We start from the raw sequence: 26,070 nt of genomic DNA, 5'->3' as shown, positions 1-26,070 counted from the left end.
CTGGCCTGAGTCTGGGATTCCCAGCAGGGCTTGGTTTCCGAGACAGGAACTTTCTTAGGAGGAAAAGGAAGGGCCACACATTTGATGGGCAGGCAGATGGGAATTCCAGGAAGAACTGGCCCCTGTCCAGCAGGGGCAGAGCTGGGCTTGGAGCAGGAACAGAGGCTGGCTGACCCTGGTGTGTGGCCGTCATGCCGGCCAGCAGGGCTGGGGACAGAGCAGACAGAGGCTTGCAGTGGAGGCCTGGACTGGAAGCTTCAGCAGGGATCTTGCTGGCCAGAGACGCTGTGGTTCCCCAGCTTGGAATCTGAGGTCCATTTGTCCTGGTCCAGCTTCCTCCCACCTGCTCCAGCCACAACTCGCTGTGCCCACATGCCTGAATGGTCAACTTGTTTTATAACTCCAGGCCTTTACTCAGAGAGCTTGATCCTCCAGAAGTGCCTGTTCTAGGGTCCTGGCCACCTGGTGAACACGTAGGTAGCCCAAGCTTTTCCTCCAGGGCTTACCCCACTGAAATTTCTTTTTTTTTCTTTTTTTTTTTTTTTTTTTGAGACAGAGTCTCACTCTGTCACCCAGTCTGAAGTGCAGTGGTACGATCTCAGCTCACTACAACCTCCACCTCCTTGGTTCAAGGGATTCTCCTGCCTCAGCCTCCCGAGTAGCTGGGACTACAGGTGCCTACCACCATGCCTGGCTAATTTTTGTATTTTCAGTAGACACGGGGTTTCACCATGTTGGCCAGGCTGGTCTCGAACTCCTGACCTCAAGTGATCCACCCGCCTCAGCCTCCCAAAGTGCTGGGATTACAGGCGTGAGTCACCGCGCCCGACTGACCCCACTAAGATTTGCAAGCATCCTGAAAATACCAGGTTTCCCAGTGGCTTCCCTAATGGCAGGGGGCTGGCCTCGTTGCTCCTTGGGTCCCCAGGGCTTGGCCTGGCATAGGGCAATGAGGGGACCTGGGGTTCAGGAGGCTCTTCCTGCAGGGGTGAGGAGGCAGGAAGCCAGAGACCTGACTCACCGGGGCTGGCACCTCAAAGGTTGTGTGAGAGGGAAATCTAAGGTGCCAGGCAGGCAATGGCCCCTGAGCCTGCAGGTCCCGAGCTCCTGATGGCTCCAAGGGTGCATCCAGGCCTCTCGGAGGCAAGAGAACTGGACCGTGGGTGGGTGCACAGGCAGTGGGGGTATCATTCGGGGCATCCCGGGGGCTCACTCACCCTGGGAGCCTGTCTCCTGGGACCAGACACATTTGGGAAACTCAACCAAGCTCTTTACATGGTAGGAGCTGCCCTCCCACGGGAACGACTCCTGAATACCCACAAATGCCCCCACGTTGGCATGACACAAAGGAGGGGAAGGGCCCAGTGACCCCACAGGAACGCTGCCCTCTGCCAAAAGCAAAATTAGTGGGCTCTGCCGGGGCTAAGGAGGTGGTGGGGGGGGCACCAGCTGCTGCTTCCCCTCCCCCGACGGCAGCAGACACTGCTATTTACAGAAGGGCAGCTGTGACTGTCACTCAGGCCCAAGGCGCTGGAGCCCTGGGCCTCTGTCCCTGCCCTCTGGGTGACCCTGGGTAAGCCCCACCCCACCCGTCACTGGGCCTCGGTCTCCCTTTCTGACAAGGAGTGGAGTCGGGCTTAGGGTCTAGGATTTCTCCCAGGAAATTAAAGGCAGGGGCCTGGGCAGGAAAAAAGCCCTAGGGAAGTGGAAGGGTGTTAGGACCTGGGGAAAAAGCTCTTCAGAGAGTAGCTGTGTCCCCAGGACGTCACTTCTCCAGGGCCCATGTCGTTCATGGGCACTGAGCTTTGGGGAGCCCATACCCTTGCACCTCCAGGCACCCAGATTCCCCCAGCAGACTGAGAGATGGAGAGAGAGCCAAGAAGCTGTGGCTGACTCAGAGAGCACCCAGGGACAGAGTGGGCCCTGATGCAGGAGGTGGGTGGGGGCCCCCGGTGGTCCCCGGGGTTGCTGTCCGCTGCTGCACCAGCAAAGCCTCCCCCTGCCCCAACTTCCCAGTGCCCAAGGACCTCCACTTCCACGTTCCTTTCATTCTTGGGACCACCAGGGTGGCGGGTATCATTAGACCAGTTTTTGTTTTTTTTTTTTTGAGACAGAGTTTCGCTCTTGTTGCCCAGGCTGGAGTGCAATGGCATGATCTTAGCTCACTGCAACCTCCGCCTCCCGGGTTCAAGTGACTCTCCTGCCTCAGCCTCCCAAGTAGCTGGGATTACAGGCATGTAATCCTATATTTTTAGTAGAGATGGGGTTTCTCCATGTTGGTCAGGCTGGTCACGAACTCCCGACCTCAGGTGATCTGCCTGCCTCAGCCTCCCAAAGTGCTGGGATTACAGGTGTGAGCCACCGTGCTCGGCTCCCAGTTGTTTTGTTTTCTTTTGTTTTTTTGAGATAGGGTCTCACTCTGTTGCCTAGCTTGGAGGGCAGTGGTGTGGTCTTGGCTCACTGCAACCTCTGCCTCTTGGGTTCAGGCGATGCTCCTGCCTCAGCCTCCCAAGTAGCTTGGACTACAGGTGCGTGCCACCATGCCCCACCATGTTAGCCAAGCTCTGGCACCTGCCATCTGGGTGACGTTGGGCAGGCCACACTCCCTCTCTGAACATCTGTCTGCGCTCTCTTCTGTAATCTGGGGACCATGTGCTCACCTTACCGGGGTGGGGTACCTAGAAGATGACAGCATCTCTGTACAGATGCCCACCAGGCTGGGGTCTGGACACACTGTGGGCTCTCAGAGGCTGGGCACTATTGTTACACTATTCCCACTCTCCAAAGCAGGGGGGCCACCTTGGAGAAGATGTGACACTACTGCCAAGGACCTGACGGCCAGCCCTTAAGAGGGGAAGGGTCAGTGCACGCCAGTGAGCAACAATGTTGGTGACAGCTAGAAAGAAGCCTGGCATCTCCCTGGCCAGAAAAGGACCCCCTGGACAGGCGCTGGGCTGGAGCCTGGCAGCTGAGCTGGGGAAGAGTAGAGCCCCATGGAGTCAGACACAGACCTCCCAGGGAGCCCTCTGTGAATGTGCTCGGTCACTCCTGCCCGCATCCCTGCAGGCCTCGGCTCTGGGAGGTGCCAGGCACCCTCGGGCTGCAGGAGAGGAGGGCAGGTAGCCGGTCTCTTGAACAACATCAAGAACGGTGCCCTGGGCCGGGCACAGTGGCTCATGCTTATAATCCCAGCACTTTGGGAGGCCAAGGTGGGGGAGGATCTCTTGAGCTCAGAACTTCCAGACAAGTTGAGCAACATAGATCCTGTCTTTAAGAAAAATAAAAAAAACATTAGCTGGGAGTGGTGGTGTGTGTGGTCCCAGCTACGCGGGATGCTAACAGAGGACTGCTTGAGCCTGGGAGGTGGAGGCTGCAGTGAGCCATGATTGCACCACTGTATTCCAGCCTGGGTGACAGCCCCGTCTCGAAACAAAAAAGAAAGAAAGGCCGGACATGGTGGCTCAGGCCTGTAATCCCAACACCTTGGGAGGCTGAGGCAAGCAGATCACTTGAGGTCAGGAGTTCGAGACCAGACTGGCCAACATGGCAAAACCCTGTCTCTACTAAAAATACAAAAATTAGCCGGGCATCGTGGCGGGTGCCTGTAAATCCCAGCTACTCTGGAGACTGAGGCAGGAGAATCCCTTGAGTCCGGGAGGCAGAGTTTGCAGTGAGCCGAGATTGTACCACTGCACTCCAGCCTGGGCGACAGAGGGACAGATGGACACACACACACACACACACACACAAACACACACACAGAAAAAGAAGAAAGAAAAGAAAAAACCAGTGCCCCAGAACCCTTTGGTGTAGCCAGAGGGCCCTTCCTGGCAAAGGAAGAACCAGGGTTGAAGGGGTGACTTGTCCAAGAGGCATGACAGGCCCACCTCCCAGGGTCCTGGCACCAAATACTCCACCCTGTCAACCAGATTAGACCACGTGGTCCCCAAAGGCAGTGTCCCTGGCACCCTCAGCTGCTGCCCAGGTGCCCCCTCTGGTCCCCCCAGGAGATGGAAGTTATGGGGTAACTCACCTTGGGCGGCACGAAGAACTCCAGGCGGAAGCGTTCCTCGGCCACAGCCCTGCGCAGGAGCAGGCGGCACTTCTGCCACTGCGCCGAGCCCCCGGAGCCCGCGGCCGCGTCGTCGGCCACCATGAAGCGCAGGGCCCCCTCGCGCTGAATGTCCACCAGCTCCACCTTGGCCGCCAGCGTCCGCGACAGCCTCAGGCGCCGCGTCCACTTGTCGCGGGGCTCAGCCGAGGGCTCGGCGGCGCGCGGGGAAGCTCCTGCGTCGGGCTCGGGCGAGGAGCGCCGGTGCCACATGTCGCGCACGCCGTCCACCACGCACAGGCTCATGTTGCGCAGTGAGAAGCCCTTGCGGACGCGGGCCTTCGTGGCAGCATGCGTGGACACGTCCTCCGAGCTCCGCGAGTGGCCGTAGGGCGCTGCCTTGAGTGCAGAGGTGTCCGCGGGCTCCGGCTCCATGGCCTCCGCGCGCACGGCCGCGCCCCGAGTCGTCGGTCCGGCCACCAGCACGCGGCGCACCTCCTCCCCGAAGACGTCCAGAAAGTTGGCGGCGAAATGGCGGGAGAAGGAGGCGCCAGCGTCGGGAGTGTCGTAGGCTGGGTTGTCCCGCAGGAAGCGGCAGAACTTGTGCGCAAAGTCCACGGCGGCCGCCTGCGCGTGCAGCTCGCAGAACTGCCGCCAGTCCGGGACCGGGACCGGGACCGGGACCGGGGCGGCTGTGGCGGGGCCGGGGGCGGCACCATTCATGGCTTCCGTCCCATTGCAGCCACCTGCGGCTGCGGGCGAGAAGAGCGCGCAGTTACTTTCAGGCCTGTGACCAGTGTGCCCACCTGTCCCCTCCTTCCAGCTCCCCTAGGACTCTCTGGGGCTGTATGTGTGTACACGCACACGTGTGTGTTGTGGGACTACAGCAGGCAGCCCTTCCAAGCAGCATGGATGCGTGTAACAGAAAGACAACTGGGGCAGGGGGCGGTGGCTCACGCCTGTAATCCCAGCACTTTGGGAGGCCGAGGTGGGCGGATCATCGAGAACAGCCTGGCCAACATGGTGAAACCCCGTCTCTACTAAAAATACAAATACTAGCCGGCTAGCCGGGTGTGGTGGTGCACGCTGTAACCCCAGCCATCGAAAGGCTGAGGCAGGAGATTGCTTGAGCCCAAGAGGCGGAGGCTGTAGTAAAAATACAAAAATTAGCCGGGCGTGGTCGCACAGGCCTGTAGTCCTAGCCACTCCGGAGGCTGAGGCAGGAAAATCACTTGAACCCATGAGGCAGAAGTTGCAGTGAGCCGAGATTGCGCCACTGCACTCCCGCCTGGGCGACAGAGTGAGACTGCAAAAAAAAAAAAAAAAAAAAGAGAAAGACAACTGGGGAAGCAGGAGGTGGTGTCTGCAGAAGGGGCAGCCCTGCATTCATTCTCTCCCCAAACAGTAGTCTCAGGGAACCTCGGGGTCATTCCTGGGGCTAGCAGAAGAGGCTGGGATGACCTCTTCTGAGGTCCCCCAAAGCCGGGTAGAAACGAAGAAGTCACATGGAATCCTGCTGGCTGGACCTTTGAAATATACCTAGGACTCAGCTCCTTCCTCCCGGTCCAGGCTGCTGTCCTGGGATTCACATAACTATTTTTCCTGCATGCAGCATTCCAGCAGCTGCTTCCTGGTCTCCAGGATCCTGATCTCACTTCCTCTAAAGTCTGTTCTCCTCCCAGGAGCCCAGTCATTTCCAAAACTCAAGACTCCTGTGTGTGGTGGCGCATGCCTGTAATCCCAGCACTTTGGGAGGCCAAGGCAGGTGGATCACGAGGTCAAGAGATTGAGACCATTCTGGCCAACATGATGAAACCTCGTCTCTACTAAAAATACAAAAATTAGCTGGGTGTGGTGGCGCATGCCTGTAGTCCCAGCTGCCTGAGAGGTTGAGGCACAAGAATTGCTTGAACCCAGGAGGCGGAGGTTGCAGTGAGCTGAGAACCCACCACTGCTCTCCAGTCTAGGTGACAGAGCCAGATTCTATCTCAAAAAAAAAGAAAAAAAAAAAAAAAAAGAAAAAAGGCCGGGCGCGGTGGCTCATGCCTGTAATCCCAGCACTTTGGGAGGCCGAGGCGGGCGGATCCCGAGGTCAGGAGATCAAGACCATCCTGGCTAACACGGTGAAACCCCGTCTCTACAGAAAATACAAAAAGTTAGCCAGGTGTGGTTGCGGGCGCCTGTAGTCTCAGCTACTCGGGAGGCTGAAGCAGGAGAATGGCATGAACCTGGGAGGCGGAGCTTGCAGTGAGCCGAGATGGTGCCACTGCACTCCAGCCTGGGCAACGGAGCAAGACTCCGTCTAAAAAAAAAAAAAAAAAAGAAGAAGAAAAAAAGAAAACGTAATAACAAAACAATTGTCTTGGCCAGGCACATTGGCTTACACACTGGCCTGTAATTCCAGCACTTTGGGAGGCCGAGGTGAGCAGACTACTTGAGCTCAGGAGCTCAAGACTAGCCTGGGCAACATGGCAAAACCCTATCTTTACAAAAAACATACAAAAAATTAGCTGGGCATGGTGGCGCACACCTGTAATCCCAGCTACTCAGGAGGATCACCTGAGTCTGGGAGGTTGAGGCCACCGTGAGTTGTGATGGTGCCACTGTACTCCAGCCTGGGGACAGAGCGAGACCCTGTCTCAAAAAAATAAACAAAAAAAAGTTGATCTGAATGTGGTGGCATGCCTGTAGTCCTAGCTACTCGGGAGGATTACCTTAGCCTGGGAGGTTGAGGCTACAGTGAGCCGTGATGGCACCACTGTACTTCAGCCTGGGCAACAGAGCAAGACTCTGTCTCAAAAACAAGAACAACAAAAACCAATCTGGATGTGGCGGCATGCCTACAGTTCTAGATACTAAGGAGACTGAGGTGGGAGAATCGCTTGAGCCCAGGAGTTGGAGGCTGGAGTGAGCTATGATCGTGACACTGCACTCCAGCTGGTGATAGAGACTCTGACTCAAAAACAAAACAAAACAAAAACAAAAACCCAAAACCAAAACACAAGACAGATCAAGTCCCTCCTCTGCACAAAATCCTGCAGTGGTTCCTACTACAGTCAGAGTAAAAGCCGAGGCCGGGCGCAGTGGCTCAGGCCTGTAATCCCAGCACTTTGGGAGGCGGAGACGGGCGGATCACGAGGTCAGGTGATCGAGGCCATCCTGGCTAACATGGTGAAACTCCGTCTCTACTAAAAATACAAAAATTAGCCGGGCGCGGTGGCGGGCGCCTCTAGTCCCAGCTACACGGGAGGCTGAGGCAGGAGAATGGCGTGAACCTGGGAGGCGGAGCTTGCAGTGAGTGGAGATCACCCACTGCGCTCAAAACAAACAAACAAACAAAAACAACAAAACAGAGTAAAAGCCAAAGCCTGAGGCCCTATCCACAGCCCCTAGGGCCTGACATAATCTGCCTCCGTTTATCCTTCTGGACATACCTCCTGCCACTCTTCCCTGGCTGCACCTGCCTCCTCGCCCTCCCAGAACCATAGCAGCCAAATTCCTACCTCAGGACCTTTGCACATGCCTGGAGTGCTCTTACCTCCACATTCCCTCACCTCCTTCGGGTTTCTGCGCAACCATAGGCTTGGCCGATAGCCTTCCCTGACCACTCTTGAGAATGACAAATCCCTCTCATGACAATACTCCCTCTGATGCATTCCATGCACTCTGCCTATTTTCACCATTATCTTTACTGCTGGCTGACATGGCATAGATTTAGTTGCTTGGTCGTGTGTTCCCCTCCACCCCCTTCCCCCGAGAATGCCAGTTTCACAAGGCAGGGATTTTGCCAGACCTAGAAGCGGCTGTGTCCTCAGTGCTGGGCATATGGCAGGCGCTTGGGAAACACTGACCAGAATGAACAAATGAATGTATTCGGCGCACCAGGCATGTCACAGCTGTCACCGCCTAAGCCCTCACATGGGGCCTGACGACAAACAGCTTGTTAGTGACAAGACAGGTCCAGGGTGCTTGCCCAGGTCTGCAGTGACTCTAGGACTTGAGGGGTCTCCTCCTACTGTGGATCAAATATGGTAGTTCCCTCTTGTCCAAGGGGTGTATGTCCCAACACCCCTAGCAGATGCTTGAAACTGGCTAATACTGAACCTCTGTACACTGTATTTGTGTGTGTGTGTATGTGTGTGTGTTTAGAGACGGGATCTCACTCTACTGATGAGGCTGGTCTTGAACTCCTGGGTTCAAGCAATCCTCTGGCCTTGGCCTCCCAAAGTGCCGAAATTACAGGCATGAGCCACTTGCACCTGGCCCACTACTTTTTTTTGGATCTAATAACCCAGATAGCTCCTAAGTGGTGAGCGGGTCATATCCAAAGCGCGGATATGCCGGACAAAGGGATAATTCACATCCCAGGCAGAACAGCGGGATGGCTTGAGATTTCATCCTGCTACTCAGAATGGCCTGCAATTTACATTTTTATTTGTATGTTTACTTCCGGGATTTTCTATTTAATATTTTCAGACCTCTGTTGACCATGGGCATCTGAAAGCAAAGCTGTGGATAAGAACCAAGGTTTTTTTTTTTTTTTTTTTTTTTTTTTGAGACAGAGTCTCGCAGTGTCTCCCAGGCTGGAGTGCAGTGGCAAGATCATAGTTCACTGCAGCCTCCAACTCCTGGGCTCAAGCGATCCTCCCACCTCAGCCTTCCGAGTAGCTCAGACTACAGGCAAGAGCTACCATGCCTGGCTAAAGGGACCAAGTTTTTGAACTGACATTGAAGACCCTGCTTCTTTCCATCACAATGGCTTGCACGCTTCTACTTACATTGCCATGTTCTGGAATCTGGTTTCCCCCAGAATTCCCATTCAAATCCAATTCTGAAGATGCCCCAATCCAGGAATCCCAGTGGTCTCCTCACCCCAGCTTCATCCTCTTATTCCCAGGCCCCTCTGTCCTTCACAGCTCTGGATGGCTAAACTGTGTGGCTTGGACCCAGCCCATCACCTGGGGGCCTTGCCATCGCCCCTGGGGGCGCAGGTCCAACCTGCTGTGTGCATACAGCCCCCATCCAAGCCAGGGGGAAAATTCCCAATAGTGATGAAGTGGGGTGATGTAGTGCCCTGGGGAGTCCCTGTCTGAGGAGCCAGCCCAGTATTGGGGGACAAGCGCCCACCCTTCCGAGGAACTGAGTTAGAGGTTCATGCCCTCGCCTGTCCTCCCAAGATCCCCACAGTTCCCAGAATGCCCCTCCCTTGCAGCTCCTGGGATCACCATCTCATCTCTCCTCTGGGATCCAAACCCTGTAATTAAATGCCAGGTAAAAATAGCTGCCCCACTTCTGTGAGATCATCTGTGAGGCCTCTGGGCCATAGGGCACCGTGGGAATTCCCTCTCTCCTTGGGGCAACCTCGCCATCAATCTGCAGTCAATAACCACGGGACAGCCCCAGGGACAGAACAGGGCTCCCGGTTGAGCCTGCTTAGCTTCAAGGACGGGTTTCCAAACCAGTGGTCTCCTAGGAGACTCCTGCCTTGGTACTGGGGGAGGGGAGTGGGGAGTTTGGAAGGTTTCCTTCAAGAGGTGGTTATTGCGTTGGGCTTCATGAGTGCAAATAAAATAAAGAGGGTGCTGGGGGCCTGAACAATGAGTTGGGGGCAGGGCTTATCAGGATATTGGCGGTTGGGTAGTGGTGGTGCTGTTTAGAGTTCATGAAGGTGGGGGGAGGATGGGGACTGAGGCCCCCACGAGCTTTGCTCATGCCTGACCTTTCCCCTGCCCCCTCCTTTCTTCCCCTAACTCCTACTCACCCTTCAATAATTAATCCAGAAGCCACTTCTTCCAGGAAGCCTTCCCTGACACCTCTCCTTTCTCCCCAACCCAGGCCAGCACAAGTGTCTCCTCTGAGCTCCCACGGTCTCCTCCTGTCTGTCTTGCATGGTGCCAGTTGTAGGGTACTCCAAGTGTCTGTCCTCATGACTGTCTCCCCATCTGACACAGAAAGTGCGCAGGGCAAAAGGGAGACCTGAGTCATAGTCCAGGCTCCTGGAACTTGCTTCTTCCCTGAGGGGTGGAGATGGGAACACACCTGCCACCACCACCACCACCACCACCACCATGGTCTCCAGGGAAGGTGATGAGCCCAGGCCCAGGCCTTGACCTGCAGGGGTGGCATTTCCTGGGGTGCGGGTGGGGCCACAGCTGAACCCATAAAACCCTGTCCCTGAGCTCCAAGCCCAACCATTTATCCAGTATGCTAGTGCCCCTGACGGTGGCCACCTCTCTCCCGGTACCATTAGGACCCCCCGGGGGCTCAGAGCCAGTGACTTGGCAGCCTAGGAAGGGTAGGTGTGGGGTCCTTGAGTGACATGATTATGCCCCCACATGGGGGCAGGCAGGAAGTCAGCCCCAGTGCCGAGTCCTCAGACATCAATCCCTGTTGCCCCCAGCTCGTCCTGCTGGCTGGAGGAACTCTTGGTAGGGAGAAGGCACAGAGATGCGGGACAGGGCCCTGGGGGAGGCTCTCGCAGGTGCGTCTCAGGTAGCCCTTACTGGAGTGGGAGTGGAACTTAGAGAGGAATCTTCCAAGGACATGGCAGGTGTGGCCAGGTCCTAGGCATGGACTGGCCTGGGAGGTTGGGACTGCCCTGACCTCCCCTACCTAACCCCGCAAGCCAGCCAGGAGCCTGTAGGCCTGATGCTGGGCACAGCAGTCCTCAGTAGGACCAGCCCTGGATACACAGATGAAGCAGGTTGAGCAGCTAGAGGTATAAGTCTCCAAACAGCAGTGCCAGCAGGGAGGCTCCCACCTGGCTTCAGATGGAGAGAGGGAGGCCCCGACATGGTTCTCTGCAGAGGGGAGGCTGCAAGCCACAGGGAAGGGGGCCTGGCTGTGGCAGGGTCAGGATTGTGCTGTCCCCACCCACCTTTGGGACCAGAACTGGGGAGGAGACCATGTGTAGGGAGCTTGGCTGACCTGGGCTCAAGGTGTGACCCCGCGGGGGCTCCCCGAGTGAGTGACACTGACCACACTCCCAACCTCCGAGCCCACTCTCCTCACTTTCTGACCACTCGGTGGCAAGATGGGACAGGAGGTGGTGTCTGCAATGTTGTAACCCATGTGCAGTCATGGGCAGGGCAGGAGCTCCCCCAGCCTCCGGGTGTTGCCAAGGTTGGTGTTTCAAGCCCTCTCTAGGGACTTTGCTCTTCCGACTATTCAACATCTCCCCTGCCTTTAGATCGTGCAAAACCCTCTCTTCTGGCCGGGTGCGGTGGCTCACGCCTGCAATCCCAGCACTTTGGGAGGCCAAGGCGGGTAGATCACTTGAGCTCAGGAGTTCAAGAGCAGCCTGGGCAACATGGTGAAACCCCGTCTCTACTAAACATACAAAAATTAGCCAGGCGTGGTGGCGCACGCCTGTAGTCCCAGGTACTTGGGGGACTGAGGCAGGAGGTTTGCTTTAAACCAGTAAGTTGAGGCTGCAGTGAGCCGAGATTGTACCACTGCACTCCAGCCTGGGCAACAGAGTGAGACCCTGTCTCAAAAAACCAAACCAAAACAAAACCTTCTCTTCTCCCAGGAAACCTTCCCTATACTGCTCTGCCTCTCTGATCTCCAAGACCCTGTGGTCTCTAACTCTCTCGGTGGTCAGCTCTCCTCCTGTGGTCCCAGGGTGTCAGAACAGACCAGTTGAGTTGGTGCCGGGCAGTGCTGGACTGGGTTCTGGGAGATTTGGACTCTATCCTGGGCCAGGTTCTGTGTCTCTCGGTGCCTCTGCTTCCCTATCAGTAAAATGGGGCTGCTGGAGCTGTGTGTGGCCTCTATGGGCTCCTGATTCTGATGCAGAAGTGATGGCCTTGGACATCGAAGACTGGGCTGTCATTCCATTGGGACCAGGGACAAGTAGGGGGCTGCCTCTCCCCCTCCCAGGCTGCTTTTCTGAGGACTGGCGTTGGAGACAAAGGAAGCCCACCCACGACCCCCTACGGTGCTGGCCCTCCTGGGAGCATTGGGCGGGTAGACCACCCTCCCCCAATCCATTACACCCCCCCACCTCCAGTTTTTCTAGTCTCAGTTGGGCTGTCTGCCTTCTCCTGAAAAAATGTTTTTCGTTACCATCTCGGATGGGATGGGGGCTTCAGAGGGGTTTTTGGTGGGGAGGATGGAGGGAGGAGGGCAGGGGAAGACTAATGGAGTCCCTGCTCATCGCCTTTCCAAGCCACAGTCTCTCCTAACCCCAACACCAGCAACTCAGACAAGAGACCCCAGCCCCCAGCTCAGCTAGACAGTCAGTCCAGGCGGCATGGGGGAGGGGCGGCAGCTTTCCGGCGGTAAAAATAGCGCTGACAATTGGAGGACAAAAAAAAAGGCCGGTCTTCAGCCCCCGCCCGCTCAGCAGTTCCAGACCCCAAGGCCGGGTCATTTCTTAAAATATTGATGAGTCGGACTCACCGCCCCCGCTAATGGGCCCGCGACCAATCGATGCGCGGCGCAGTGGGCGGTGGCCCTGGGGGCGGGGAGAGGCAGGAGCCCCGCCCACGTCCAGCTGGCGCCCCCACCCCCTCCCCAGCACCATCCCAGCCACAGGAGGCCAGGAGGCCCAGGAAGAGGAGGGATGGTCAGTGGTCCCACAGGTCAAACTAGCTATGCAGCACCCCCAAAAGCTGCGCCCCACTGGCAAGAGATCCCCCTTCCTCCTGCACCCTCACTTAGCTCCGTCCTCAGAGCGGCAGTCAGAGAATCAAGTGCATGAAGGGGGAGAGGGTCAGAACTAAGGGTCCTCTCCTACATCCTGGGGTGGGCAGTGCCACCCATCCCCCAATGAACCATTCACGATGGGGAAACAGGCTTTGTTTTGTTTTGTTTTTTGAGACAAAGTCTCATTCTGTGGCCCAGGCTGGGGAGAAGTGGCGCAATCATAGCTCACTGCAGCCTCGAACTCCTGGGGCCAAGCAATTCTCCTGCCTCAGCCTCCCAAGTAGCTGGGATTACAGGCACATGAAGCCATGGCCAGGTAATTTTTTTTTTTTTTTTTTTTTGAGACCGAATCTCGCTCTGTTGCCCAGGCTGGAGTGCAATGGCGTGATCTTGGCTCACTGCAACCTCCGCCTCCTGGGTTCAAGCGATTCTCCTGCCTCAGCTTCCTGAGTAGCTGGGACTACAGGTGCAACCCATCAAGCCTGGCTAATTTTTGTATTTTTAGTAGAGACAGGGTTTCATCATGTTGGCCAGGCTGGTCTCGAACTTCCGACTTCAGGTGATCTGCCCGCCTCAGTTTCCCAAACTGCTGGGACTGTGAGCCAGTGCACCCCTCACTCTGCTCACCTCCACCATCCTCAGAAAAGCTGCCCAGCCATGCCTTCTCATGTCCACTACCCTTAGGGGTCCTCAGGACCTTAGCAGCACGGGCCTGGCCCACTCAGCCTTGCTCTGGACAACAGAGGCTTTCAATCCTGCTGTTCCTCGAGCGCCCTCCTGGCCTCAGCAGGGCAGTCCCTTCCACCCCTCCAGCCTCCTCTCTGCAGCCCTCCCTGGGCAGGACACAGACGCTCTTTGGGCAGGCCATCCCTCTGGCCTGGAGTGACTCCCACCCGCTGACTAGGTATGAGTGTCTCTCTTCCCTGCAGATTCAGGAACAGAGCACACAGCTCAGTCTGTTTCACCGCTGAATACGTGGGCGTTGGTTTTCAAGCCCATTTTACTCCTCGCCTCCCCAGAGACCGCATCCCACAAGGTAGGCTCTGAACCAGGGCCAGATGTGCCGGAATTCCGCCAGATGTGGCTGGAATTCCCCAACCTTCCCCTCCCAGAATACCTGCGTTCACTCCACCACCCTGGCAGAAGGTAAAGTAGGCATGGTTTCTGGTCTTAACACCCTTGAACTTGCTATGACCTCACTGCATGATGGGTGGGTGGGGGCCTTCTGGCTGGTGATGGGGCCAGGTGTGGATTCAGAGCCCTTGGGACTTGTATGCCTCTGTATGGGTGAGTAGGTACTAAGTGGTCTTGGCTGTTCTGAGCATTAGTTTCCCTAGCTGCTCTTCCGTGCAGATAACTTTCTAGTCCAAGGTCCACCCTGAGCAGCATCGCTTGGAGGCAGCTATTACAACAGCTCTGCACCCAGGACAACCCCAGGCCTCTCACGGCACGCTCAGCCTTTGCCACCGCCATGGGTGGGTGGGAGCCCTTCTGCTGAGCCCCCCGGTTTTTGCAGACATCCCAAGCTTGACAAGCCCTGCTGGCGCCGGGGCCTGCAGACCCTCAGTCCCAGGGGTTCCCACAGTTGCATTTGACAGTTGCTCCCCAGCAAAGGGAGCCCCACTGCCTGGGCATCTCCCTATGACCACCTCTGGTCACTTGACGTGCTGGGACAGTGTTAAAAGTCTGAGATCCGGAGCCAGATTGTCTGGGTTTGAATCCCAGCTGCCCTGCTGCCCAGCAGGACCCCTTGGACTCTGGAGCCTCAGTTTCCCCATCTGTTAAGATGGAGGTGACAGCAGTGCCAACCTTAAGAGGCTGTCATGAAGATTAAAAAAGCTATTAGTTTAAAAATCGCAGCTCTGTTCATTCCCTTTTTCTCTAACTGCTCACGGCAGACGGTTGCAGAGGTACCCACTGTCCCAACACATAAACCCAGGCTCCAGTGCGGCCAAGGTCAGCATTCTAGAACCCACATTTCAGTGGGCCATGCCCCTGTTAAAACCCTTCTCCCCTCACATCTTCCCTGGAAGAAAGAGTTGTTTCTCCATTGTAGAGATGAAGAAATGGGATTCTGGGGAGGGAGGTGACTACCCTCAATGCACTGGCCACCACACCATGGTGAGCTCCCACTGTGTGTCAGACGCCAGGTGGGAGGGTCCAGGGCCGCAGAATGGGCAAGAGGGGAGGCCGGGTGCAGTGGCTCACGCCTGTAATCCCAGCACTTTGGGAGGCCGAGGAGGGCGGATCACTTGAGGTCAGGAGTTTGAGAACAGCCTGGCCAACACGGTGAAACTGCATCTCTACTAAAAATACAAAAATTAGTCAGGCGTGGTGGTGCACACCTGTAACCCCAGCGACTCAGAAGGCTGAGGCATGAGAATTGCTTGAACCCCAGAGGTGGAGGTTGCAGTGAGCCGAGATTGCACGCCTCTGCACTCCAGCCTGGTCAACAGAGCAAGACTGTCTCAAAAAAAAAAAAAAAAAAAAAAAAAAAAAAAGAGGGGTATGGAGCCAAGTTCCAGGTTGGTCCCTTTCTGAGCCCTGTTTCTGGGGAACTCCCCTTCCAAGGGCACAGTGGGAAGACCGAGTCCCTGTTTCCGGAAAGGAAATGACCACCGTTAGGGGATGGGGCACTCTGAGTGGCCGGGTTGGGGGGCCAGGGGCATCCACAGCTGGGTTCTGCAGGAAGTGGGGGTCAGGACAACAAGCTAGGCCAGGGCTTGGGGATTCAAGAGGCAGACTCAGCCTCCTTCAGGAGCACCCAGTGCTGGACAGTTCCTGGATGGGCTCTGCAGGTGGAGGGCAGGCTGGGCTGGTTCCACCTGCACTGGCCCTGGTTACTCCCAACCCACCCTGCCTTTCTGGGGTTGCAGAGCAGAGGTCCCCCCCATCTCCAGCCTTGGCCTGAGACACTCAGTCCCTTCCACTCCCCCAGCGTCATAAGCCTCACATGGGCCCTGGCCCAGCCCCCTAAACCTGCAGGATACCCCCTTAGTACCTCCCCCAATTCATCCCACCCAGCTGCCTTCTGGCTTTTCCAGGACACACATACCAGTGCCTCCTGAGACCTCTAGTGGCACCCCTAAGATCTGAACATCCCCAAATTCTGGGGACTACCGGTGCTAATAAAGCTTCCCCGGGCCTTTCTCTGAGCTCAACTCCCAGCCTGGCTGATCTCCAGGTACCTCAAACTCACCACCTCCAAGTTCGAATACATCCTCTTCCTCCAACTCCTGCTTGTCCTCTGCATAGAGCCTCAGCACCCAGCCAGGCACTGCCTACTTCCCCTGTTCTGCCCCAATAGCAGGTAAGCCCCCCAGCCCACAGAGGCCTCGGGAACACCCCCTGATCCTGTCCCCACCTCCACCCTTGCCCCCTGCCCCTCCACCACACCACATGGCTGTAGCCTGTCTCTTCCACCAGACCGTGAGCTCCTGGCTGGCTGTCCTCCCCACCCCCTAGGTGGGCGCTACCCTCAGATGGGCCGGAAGTATGTGGAGAATGGGGCCCAAACCCTGCTTCACCCAGAGGAACCAAAAGATGCTGCACACCCACACAGCGATGCCTTGCCTTGCTCTGCCCAGACAGGTGTGGGCTGTGACCTCGTGTTGAGGGGTCACACCTGCTATCCCCCTAGACAGAGCATAGCCATAAAACGGCACCCAGCCAGGTGAGCCGGAAAGAGAAACCTCTCCAGGCCCCAGGCTCTGACCAGTCCCCTGACCTCACTTGGACAGTAAGAATGAGCGCAGGCCTCAAGACTGGACCTTAGCCCCAGGAAGACAGCAGCCAGGAGGCCTGAAGCCCCTAAACCCCCCATTCCTTGCAACCCAGGCTGGGTAGACAGGGCAAGAAGTGCCAGGCTCTTGTCAGAGAGGAGTGGTTGGGAGGCCTGACTTGTTGACTGCGGGACTTTGGGCCAGTCATTTCCCCTCCCTGTGCGGGGATAATAATAGCACTAAACCCACAGGGTTGTTGTAAAGATGACACGAACAGCGACCCTGATGCCCTTAGCTTGGCACGAGTAAGTTTGAAACCAAAAGCTCAGCCCTGGGAGGCCCAGGATCACTTGGGTGGAGATCCCACTTCCAAGACCCCCAAGGGAAGCCCACCCCTGGGTATTTGTACAGAAGTCCTCCCTAGGAGATCCATGCTAAGTAGGGAAGAGGGATTTAGACACTTTAGACAGATTTTTCACAACAAGGGTAAAAAGAAAAGCATGTGCATTAACCCTTGATTACCTAGAAGCATTAAACCAAGCAGCATCAGAAGCCCGCCTGGCACGGGGTGGGGCTGTTCTCAGATGCTGGTAGGACAGACCTCTAAGGAAGCGGTTGGTGGGAAACTGTCTCTGAGACCCCCCAAAACGCCCTGATCCACACTAGCCTAAAAGCAGTGCCACCACCGCCACCGCCAGACCTCTCCCAAAGTTCCTGGAGCTGAAAAGTTCTAGGTCACTCTCCCAGCCTCTTCCTGCTGGAGCCGGGAGGTCAGAAGGGAAGAGGATGGGAGAGTTCAAGGTGGGACAGAGTAGGGGTGCTTCGGCTCAAGAGGCAGTCGAAGCCTCTTGGGGAAACCACACTCCCTGCCCCCAGTCCTCCCAGAGGAGCTCCGGGGACCTGCCTCTGGGACGCAACTCCTGCCGAGAGTTGCCGGTCCGTAACCAGGAGGCAGGCGGCACCATCCCATTTTACAGGGTAGGTGATGTTGGCTCGAGGGCATTGGTAGGGCTCCACCCAGGTCTGACAGCCTAGCCTGAGGCTCTCCCTTGCACCAGCTGGAAGTGCACGTAGATCCTGGCTTATTGCTGTTCAGGGTCTCGGCTGAGGCTGCCCAGTTTGCCTTGCATGGCTCCTGAGAAGCCCCAGTCACTGCAGACTTCCCTCCCTGAAGGCCCCCACTTCGGGGCTGCAGGGGGCCGGGAAGCGTCCCTGCCTCTGCCCGGCCTCAGCCCGCTGGGCTGGCGCGGTTCCGGTCGGCGCTGCCCGCAGGTTCATCAATGGCAGAGGCCCAAGGGCCTGAATGGAGGGCACGAACCCGCCCCTTCTTAAAGGAGCCGACCTCTTGGGCACCCTCCACGATCCTCCCCGCAATCGGGGGCTCCGGGGAGCTCCCCGGGTGGGCGGGTCGAGAAAGGGGTGCCTGGGCCAAAGGGAGGGCGTGTCTGCCCGGAGACTGTGGCCTGGAGGAGGTTCTTCCCGATCCCACCCCGTGGCCCTCACCCTCATTCTAGGTTGACGCCCCCTCCCAGCGCTCCCAGCGTAGGGAAGAAACCTGGGCGCCCCCTCCCCCAACCAGAGACCCCCTCCTCTAAGGGCCCGGCTCCTCTCGCCCTACCACTCGACCGGGGCCCTAGCAGGGGGCGGGGGCGCAGCTGGTCCAGAGGCGGCTCGGCCCCTCCAGCGGCTCCCCGCCCAGCCCGGGATGGGGATCCGAGAGCCGATCCCAGCCGGGGGCGCGTCCCCTCCCTCGCGCGCCCTCCTCCCTCCCACCCGCGCACACAAAGACGACACGCGCGGACCGAGGCGTGTGCGGCCGCTCTCCGCGGGGCAGCGGTGCTCACACAGCGCACATCCCAGGGGACAGACAGGGGTCCCGGGGAAAGGACCAGGGAGCGAGGAACTGGGCACAAGGAGGCCATACCTACAGGCGCGCAGCTGCGGCCGAGCGGGCTGGGGCGCCGGCTGAGCGCTGCCCGTACCGCGGCCGGGCTCCCCGGGCCCGGTGGCTCATGGCCCGCGGCGGACTGGGCTCCCTCCGGGAGGGAGCTGGCGACGGTGGCGGCTGCTCCCTCCCTGGTTCACCGTCTCTAAGGCTCGTGCGCTCCTCGCAGTCCCGGCGCGTTCCCCGCGCGGCTCTCCGGCAGCCGAGCTCCGCGCGCTCCAAGCCCAGCCCCGCGCGGCGCGCCCCCCCGCCCGCGAGGCGCGCGCCTCCCGGCCCCGCCCCCGCCGCGAGCCCCGCCCCCGCCCCCGCCGCGAGCCCCGCCCCGCCCGCCCCCTCACGCCTTCTGGCTCGGTCCCCTCCAGCCCCTCCTTGCGCGGCTCAGGCCCCGCCCCCTCCACGCCCCCAGCCCTCCGCGGAGCCCGAGCTGCGCCGACTGCTGGTGCTTGCTCGCTCCCCGCAGCTGCGTTGCAGAGACTGCCCGGCCCTGGGGCCCGGAGAGAGGGGTTAGGAGCCGGCTCCGAGTCGCCCCATCTGGACTGGGGTCCTCTTTTCGCAGAGCCGGTCCCAGGCCAGGCACGGGACTCCCCCTCCTTCTCGCGGAAGCGACCTCTTGAGCCCGGGGTGGTGGTAGCCCCGGGAGCGCGGCTCGTGGGGCCGGGGGAGTGTCCTGCGTGGCGGCTGTATGGGGCGCGGAAACCCTCGAAGCGCCCCTCGGTGACGGGTGCTTCGCGGGAGCCGCCGCTGTGGCCAGACCCTCCGCAGCGGGGACAATGGGAGCCTGGAGGAGGCCTGGATGTCGCAGCGGGGGAAGTCGACGTCTGGTTCTCGTAAATCCCGAGGGCGCCACCACGCCCCCTCCCTCCAGCCCTCCGGTGCGGGAAATCGCCCCCGGGACACAGCGCGGGACGGCCCCCAGAGCGCTGTGCCCCCACCACCCAGCCTTCGCTGTGATGGGGGCCTGATGCCACCCGGAGAGGTGTCAGAGATCATAGAGGGGCGATGAGGGGCCACAGCCCTGGCACCTTGCTCACCCCTTCCTGGCTCCAGAACTCGCCTGCGTTAGGGCAGAGACCAGTCGGGCTAAGGAAACAGTCCCGCTGGGCTTTGCGGGGCACTTGTGGCCTGACCCCTGGTGCTGAGGGGTCAGGTGGCCAGACCGCTGGTGGGGGCTCTGGGAGGCTTCCTGAAAGAGGTGCAGGGGGCTCAGCAGGACTGGAAGAGGTCCGAGAGGGGAGGGAGGGCTTCAGTGGGGGCAGAGGTGTGGAAAGGGCCCCTCAGAGATGAGAGTAATCTTGCTGCTGGAGATAGCAGTGGGGGACCCCTGGGTGTCTTCTCCCCTCATCTCCCTCCCTGTCCCCTGCCCCCACCTCTGGCGGTTCTGCCCTGGTCTCTTTGCCAGCTGGAGCTGCCTCCGTCTGTCACCCTCCCGGGCCCAAACTGACCTCTGACCTTTCCCAGAGCCATTTCCCATCTCTAATTTTTCAGGAGGCTGGACAGACAAGGATTTTTATCCCCTTCTTAGGGATGGAAAGGTGGGGCTTCCAGAGGTGAAGGTGAAGGGGACAGAGCCCTCACCTGCTGCCCAAAACCCCGGTGCTGCCCTCCACGGGGGCATGGAAGCCAGGCAGGCCCCTTCCCTGCCCCACATCTTGGCTCTGTTCCCTCTGCAGGACCAGGCCAGCAGACACTTTAATGAAAGCTTCGGCAGTGGGCCAGCCCTCGATTGGAGTTGCACACAGGCCTGGAGGCCTGGCTGGGAACCAGGACACCTATGAATGAGGCTGGGAAGGGGGAGGAGGGGGTGCCGGAGAGCAGGAGAGAGGAAGGCTCCATACATGGCCTGGTTTCGATCTCCACCCTCCCGGGAGAGGGGAGAGCCTGACCCGCGGTGGACTAACCTGGTTCAGAGTAGTGGGCTGAACTCCACTGCTGGGATGACAGTGGCCAGAGAGCGTCCTGAGATGGGAAGCCATGGGCAGGACAATAGCTCGGATCCATCCCCAGGGAGGAGGAAGTGGGGAGAGGCCGGCGGCAGAGCGCCTCGGACCCACAAGGAGGAACTGATGGAGATGTGGAAGTAGCTGTGGGGGTGGAGGGGGTGTGGTTGGCCAAGAGCAGCTGTCACCTCGCTGGGGATAGGAATGAGGGTCAGGGAGGAAAGGACCCATCCTGGGTCCCTGAGGGCAGGAGGCTCTGGGGGCTTGGAAGTCCTGATGGGGGAGATGAGGGGTGCTGGGACCCCAAAGAAAGGCCCCTGGATACACACGCTTTAGACTGGTCAGAACTAAAATGGAGACAGAGGTAGCCCAGGGGACCCTGGCCTGGTGGGCTGCAGTGGGGGACCTGGGTTTGCCACCAGTCTCATGGGCCACCTGGACAATGGGTTAATGCACCCACTCCAGACCCAGAGAATGCATTCCTCCATCTGGGGCTGGGCTGGAGGTGAGGTGGCCCAGAGCCTGTGGCTCAGGGGGGCTCCAATGCAAGGCTGGTGCTCAGGGGGATTGGCGGGCACGTGCTCTGCAGCCCCTGGCAGGCGAGGGCCCATGGGAAAGGGGAGCACAGAAAGGGAAGCAGAGATTCCCCAGGAACTGACGTGGACCAAGACACGTCATACACCCAGCCACAGCCTGAAAGGTGGTTTTTTTTTTTTTTTTTTTTTTTGAGACGGAGTCTCACTCTGTCACTCAGGCTGGAGTGCACTGGCGTGATCTCGGCTCACTGCAACCTCCGCCTCCCGGGTTCAAACAATTCTCCTGCCTCACCCTCCTGAGTAGCTGGGATTACAGGCATGTGCCACCATGCCCGCCCAGCTAAGTTTTGTATTTTTAGTAGAGATGGGGTTTCACCATGTTGGTCGGGCTGGTTATGAACTCTTGACCTCAAGTGATCCACCTGCCTCGGCCTCCCAAAGTGCTCGGATTACAGGTGTAAGCGACTGTGCCTGGCCCCGGGTGGTTTTTGAATAAAGGAATGGGTTTCCCTTTTTGATGGTGCTGCTTGTCCGCTCAAAAGCACTCGGCGGACACTCGATCTGGGTTTCAGCAGAGCTCTGAATGTGCTCATGGAATTCCTGGAGATGAGAAGAGGTGGAGGAATGTTCTGTGTGCCCAGCTGTGAGGCCAGCCCCAGCTCCCAGGGGTGGCACTGCAGGCATCCCCACCAGCCTCCTGTCCCTCCAGCGTCCCAGAGCACAGGGCACCAGGGTGGCTGCAACCATGGTTTATTTCAAATGTGCAAAGCTAAATGTGCAACTACAAATCTAACTTAGGAAGGCCTGCCAGTGGCCCTGAGAGGTGGCCGTGCTAGGGTGGTCCACAGCCAGTTCTGATTGGCTAGGACATGCTTGGACCCCTCAGACCAGCCCATGAGTCTGAAGAGACTGAGGCTCGGGGGCTCATTAGAGACTCTTCCTTACCTAGAAACCAGAATATCCTGCTAAAGAAGAAAGCAGAAATCACGTGGGTCTGGGGGCAGGGAGGGGGTAATAGAAACTGTTCCACTGACTGGGGCTCTCTCTCGGGGTGCAGTGGGGGAGGGGGCAGACTCTGTCAAACCTCATATAGTCTGCGGGGTGGGGCTGGTGGCAAAGGCAGGCTGGGGGTACTGGACTCAAAGCCTGCTGTCCTGGAAGGAAGTGCCTTCCACCTCTTATGGGGCATGGGGAGATCCTAGGGGAGCCCAAGAGGATCGCAGTGCAGACAGGTCCAAGCTGGATTAACCACAGCTGGAATTGGTGGTCACCCAATCAGCCTCGCAGCTGAGGGACCTCTGCCACCAGGGCTAGAGGTCAGGCTGCGGGCAGAGCCCTAGCCTGAGGTGGGGGCTGAGAGGGTCTCTGCGGCTTAGCCTGGTCGGGCATTGGGGGCTGGCTCTCTGGACCTAGCGGGCCTGATGTGACGAGACATTCTTTCAAGGGGACCCGAGGGGACCTGGGGCCTCTGGCAGCTGCTGGACAGCGGATAAGAGCAGTTTCCATGAGGGATTCTTCGGGGAAGACTAAGTGATTAGATGCACTGAGCAGTCAGAGGTGGAGGTGCAGCTGTCACTGTCACGGGGCAGGTGCCGGGGTGTCACTGCCACAAGTCACCAGCTGCCGCCCCGTTGTCATTCTCGTGGAACTTGTGCAGGTGGTCGGCGAACCTGGGGGACATGGGAAGGTTTATTGAGGCCGAGTGTGTGTGTTGGGGAAGGGGGATGTGTATCGTGTGATGGGGTGGGGCTGGGGGGTAGTGGGCACTGGGAGTGGGGGTAGGGGGAGGGCCAGAATGGGGGCTGTGATGGAGGGCTAAGGAGTGGGGGACATGAGGCAGGAACTCAGGGGTGTTGCAGGGGGTTCTGGGAGCTGGTTGTGGGGCTGAGGGGGGGCCCAGGTGGGGGTCCTCACTTCTTGGCGCAGAAGGTGGCACAGTCCCTCTCCACGCTCTCGCTCCATGCCAACTTGTAGAGCACCTGGCCAGATGGAGACACGGTGAGCTGCCCGTTCACCTCAAGGCCACCCCTGCAGCCCACCCATGGCCCCTGGGCCTGGCCTGGGACATAAAGGTTCTCGAGCCCCAGGCTCCGGGGCGGGTGGGCCTTAGACATGCTCCTGCACCTGCTGTTTCTGCAGATGGTCAGATGGGCCCAGACACGGAGGCACCTCCCCGAATATTGTGGGACAACCCCTGGAAGGGCCAGGATCCACCGGGCCCTGGGGTCAGAGCTGGAGCCCAGGTTAGCCCTGTAGGGGCCATCTTGACTGTGCTGGGGACAGGAGTCCCCAAGACTGGATCCTTCCAGAGACACAGCCTTCCACCCCTCTTCTCCCCCAACTTGGCAGACATGGAGGCCCTTATCTGCTAACTAGAACACCCCTCTGCAGCTGAGGACGTTAGTTCAAGATGCCCTTCCCTGTGCAGCCTTCATGACTGTTCCTTGGTGGAGTTCATTAGACCTGCTTCCTTCCCACTCCATCCCTTCTTCCTACGAAGCCCCTCCAGGACCAGTCCCAGATGCGATCAGCCAGGCGTCTTTCACGGAGCGGCCCGGCTGGTGCCCTGGCCAGAGGTCCCAGTGGGGTGGGTCCTTCTCGTCCCTGGGGTGGGCCAAGGCTCTTGAAGGGGAGAGGCGTGGCCTCCAGCTGGGGATGCAGCTTGGGGTAGGTCCAGGGGCCAGGCCACCGTTACAGGCCCGTGCTGCCCTGGAGGTCAGGGGTAGGGGTGGTGAAGGTGCCCCTGGCCTGCCCGTGTGCACACTCACCAGGAAGACCAGGCAGTGCAGGAACAGTGTGTAGAAGAAGCCGATGGTGCGCGCCATCTTGTTGGAGAGAACCAGACGCCCCTGGGAGCAAGGAAAGGGTGAGTGGGGATGGGGCTGGCCTCACCACCCCCTGCAGGGCTACCTGGGCTTCACAGAAAGGGCCCTAGGGTGGCAAGGGGAAGGAAGGGGCAAGAAGCTGGGTCTCCCATTCTACCATTATGGGTGAGAGACAAGGGCTGCTGTAATTCATTTTTTTTTTTTTTGAGACGGAGTCTTGCTCTGTTGCCCAGGTTGGAATGCAGTGGTACGATCTTGGCTCACTGCAACCTCTGCCTCCTGGGTTCAAGCGCTTCTCCTGCTTCAGCCTCCTGAGTAGCTGGGATTACAGGCATGTGCCACTATGCCCAGTTAATTTTTGTATTTTTACTAGAGATGGGGTTGCACCATGTTGGCCAGGCTGGTCTCGAACTCCAGACCTCAGGTGATCCGCCCACCTCGGCCTTCCAAAGTGCTGAGATTACAGGCGTGAGCCGCCGTGCCCGGCAACTGGAATTCTTTAAAAAAAAAGTTTTTGGGACAAGGTTGCCCAGGCTGGAATGTAGTGGTCAGAGCTCACTGCAGCCTTGACTTTCTAGGTTCAAGTGATCCTCATCCATCAGCCTCCTGAGTAGCTGGGACTACAGGGACTGGCTGGGACTACAGCACACCATCGCGCCTGGCTTATTTTATTTTTTGTAGAGACAGGGTCTTACTGTGTTGCCCAGGCTGGTCTCGAACTCCTGGGCTCAAGCAATCCTCCCACCTCCTAAAGTGCTGGGATGACAGGTGTGAGCCACCAGGCCTGACTCTAGGCTGCAGGAATTCTGAGGAATGGCCCCCCTGCAGCTCAGTTCAGAACCTACTGCTATGAACCATGCTCTCAGAGGATCTGCCTGGGAAGGGGAGAGACCCTGTCCCAGATCACACAGCCACTCTTGGCAGGGCAGGCGGCTCCTCCAGCCTGGGCTGCAGGGCAGGTGAAGAGGTGGCTGGAGACAGAGGCTCAGGCCTGTCTGGGGAGGGGACGGGTAGGCGCAGGGACTCACCATGCTGAGGGTGGCCTTGTCCCAGGGACTCAGGCTCAGGTACTTCCTCTGCCGCTCCTGTACAGGGAGGGACAATCAGGAAAGAACCCCAGAGGACCTCACAGACCCTGGCTTGTGGCAGAGAGCGGGGCCTGGCCAGCCACAGGCCACCCTGTCTCGCTGTTCTTGCAGACCTCCAGGGGGCTGCCGGGGTGCTGCCGTCGACTCAGTGTCGATAGGTGCACAGTCGACTCAGTGTGACATTCTGGACTCCCCCGACATCTGTGAGAGCCCCTCCCCGCCTCTGCAGCCGCCCATTCTGCCCACGGGAAAGTTTTCCACGGGCAGAGCTTCTGCAGTCTGGGTGGGGGAGGGGAGTTGTAGGGTGGGGTCCCCACCATGGATCGCCCAACTCTGGGAGCTGTAACTGGCTCTTCCTTGTCTGCCTGTCCCCCAAATATACTGCAGGTTAACCCAGCCACTGCCACACACCCTCAGGTAGCCATCGGCAGGTGTTCCTGAATGGGTGCTGGGCCCACACTGCACCGAAGCGGTGGGGAGGCTGTCTTGGGGGGGCTCCTGGCCTGAGGGGCCAGGGTGTGCAGGGCTGGTGTGGCAGGGCTGGCCGAGAGCACCCAGACGAGGGCAGCTGGAGGGGGGCCAGGGAAGGCTGAGTGCTCAGGGATGGGGGCCAGGTGATGGGGGGACCCCTGGACTTCCCTGGGCTGATGCCCCTTCCCTCCCCTGCCCAGGCTGGGCTCACGAACCCGCTTGCTGAAGGAGGAAAAGGGATCCAGGCGCTCCTCGTACTGGGACGAGTACCGCAGCTCCGTGTCATCACTGCTGCTGCCCTGCACAGACCGGGAGGGGAAGAGACCCAGTCAGTGCCCTGGGGCCCAGTGGGAAGGGCAGGAGCCCAGGGGAGCCTCAGTTTCCTCATCTGCAAAAAGGGAGGTAGGGGAGGGAGCCCTAGATCCCAGAGGTGGGAGGAGAGGGTGCTGGGTTGACAACGTGAATGTGGCAGGTGCCTCCTGCCATAGGCGCATGGAGCTACCCATGGGGTCAGGGCCACAGCGCCTCTGGGCACGGATGGGGAACTGAGGCCCAGGCAGGACCGGGCGCAGGTGCAGGAAGGTGGATCTGCTGGGAGTGTGGGGGTAGTCATGGGGGCAGGCAAGCACCTGGGAGAGGAGACTCCCGCCTCCTCAGCTGGCCACCCAGAGCCAGGCTGGTTTGCAGGGTCTGAGTGCCCTCTGGTGGCCGAGGAGTGGCTCTGATGGGTGGGGACAGGGCTGGTGGCTGCTGGGCCCCAAAGGGAGAGGGAGAGGTGAATCCCTGCCTTACTATGCCCCATGCTCTCCTGTTACTCATAGGAAGGGTTTCCTGGCACGGGCTGGG

At 58.9% G+C, this 26,070-nt stretch overlaps 2 protein-coding genes across 20 annotated transcripts in view; both read right to left on the bottom strand.

Moving 5' to 3' along the window:
- Positions 1 to 20,421, bottom strand: part of SH2B2 (SH2B adaptor protein 2) — a 38,168-nt gene extending 17,747 nt beyond the window's left edge. For 2 of the 11 annotated variants that reach the window (XM_045387940.2, XM_074034622.1), the window contains exons 1-3: positions 18,347 to 18,599; positions 9,813 to 9,993; positions 4,034 to 4,803 (exon numbers count right to left, since the gene is read on the bottom strand). In XM_045387940.2, coding sequence (XP_045243875.2) covers positions 4,034 to 4,774 — 741 coding nt within the window. In that variant the 5' untranslated portion in view covers positions 4,775 to 4,803; positions 9,813 to 9,993; positions 18,347 to 18,599. Of the gene's footprint in view, positions 1 to 4,033; positions 4,804 to 9,812; positions 9,994 to 18,346; positions 18,600 to 20,265 lie in introns of those variants that run through there. The other 9 variants (XM_065540989.1, XM_074034623.1, XM_005549303.4 and 6 more) reach the window with 5 other exon arrangements.
- Positions 20,422 to 21,574: 1,153 nt separating this feature from the next.
- Positions 21,575 to 26,070, bottom strand: part of CUX1 (cut like homeobox 1) — a 472,906-nt gene continuing 468,410 nt past the window's right edge. For all 9 annotated transcript variants that reach the window (XM_045387934.2, XM_045387935.2, XM_045387936.2 and 6 more), the window contains 5 exons: positions 25,440 to 25,523; positions 24,694 to 24,750; positions 23,609 to 23,689; positions 22,755 to 22,819; positions 21,575 to 22,510 (listed from right to left, as the gene is read on the bottom strand). In XM_045387934.2, the coding sequence (XP_045243869.2) occupies positions 22,441 to 22,510; positions 22,755 to 22,819; positions 23,609 to 23,689; positions 24,694 to 24,750; positions 25,440 to 25,523 (357 nt within the window). In that variant the 3' untranslated portion in view covers positions 21,575 to 22,440. The remainder of the gene's footprint in view (positions 22,511 to 22,754; positions 22,820 to 23,608; positions 23,690 to 24,693; positions 24,751 to 25,439; positions 25,524 to 26,070) is intronic.

The sequence above is a fragment of the Macaca fascicularis genome, chromosome 3 (genome assembly GCF_037993035.2).
Source record: "Macaca fascicularis isolate 582-1 chromosome 3, T2T-MFA8v1.1".
In the NCBI taxonomy this organism is placed as follows: Eukaryota; Metazoa; Chordata; class Mammalia; order Primates; family Cercopithecidae; genus Macaca; species Macaca fascicularis.
This window is presented reverse-complemented; position numbering and strand designations above follow the sequence as displayed.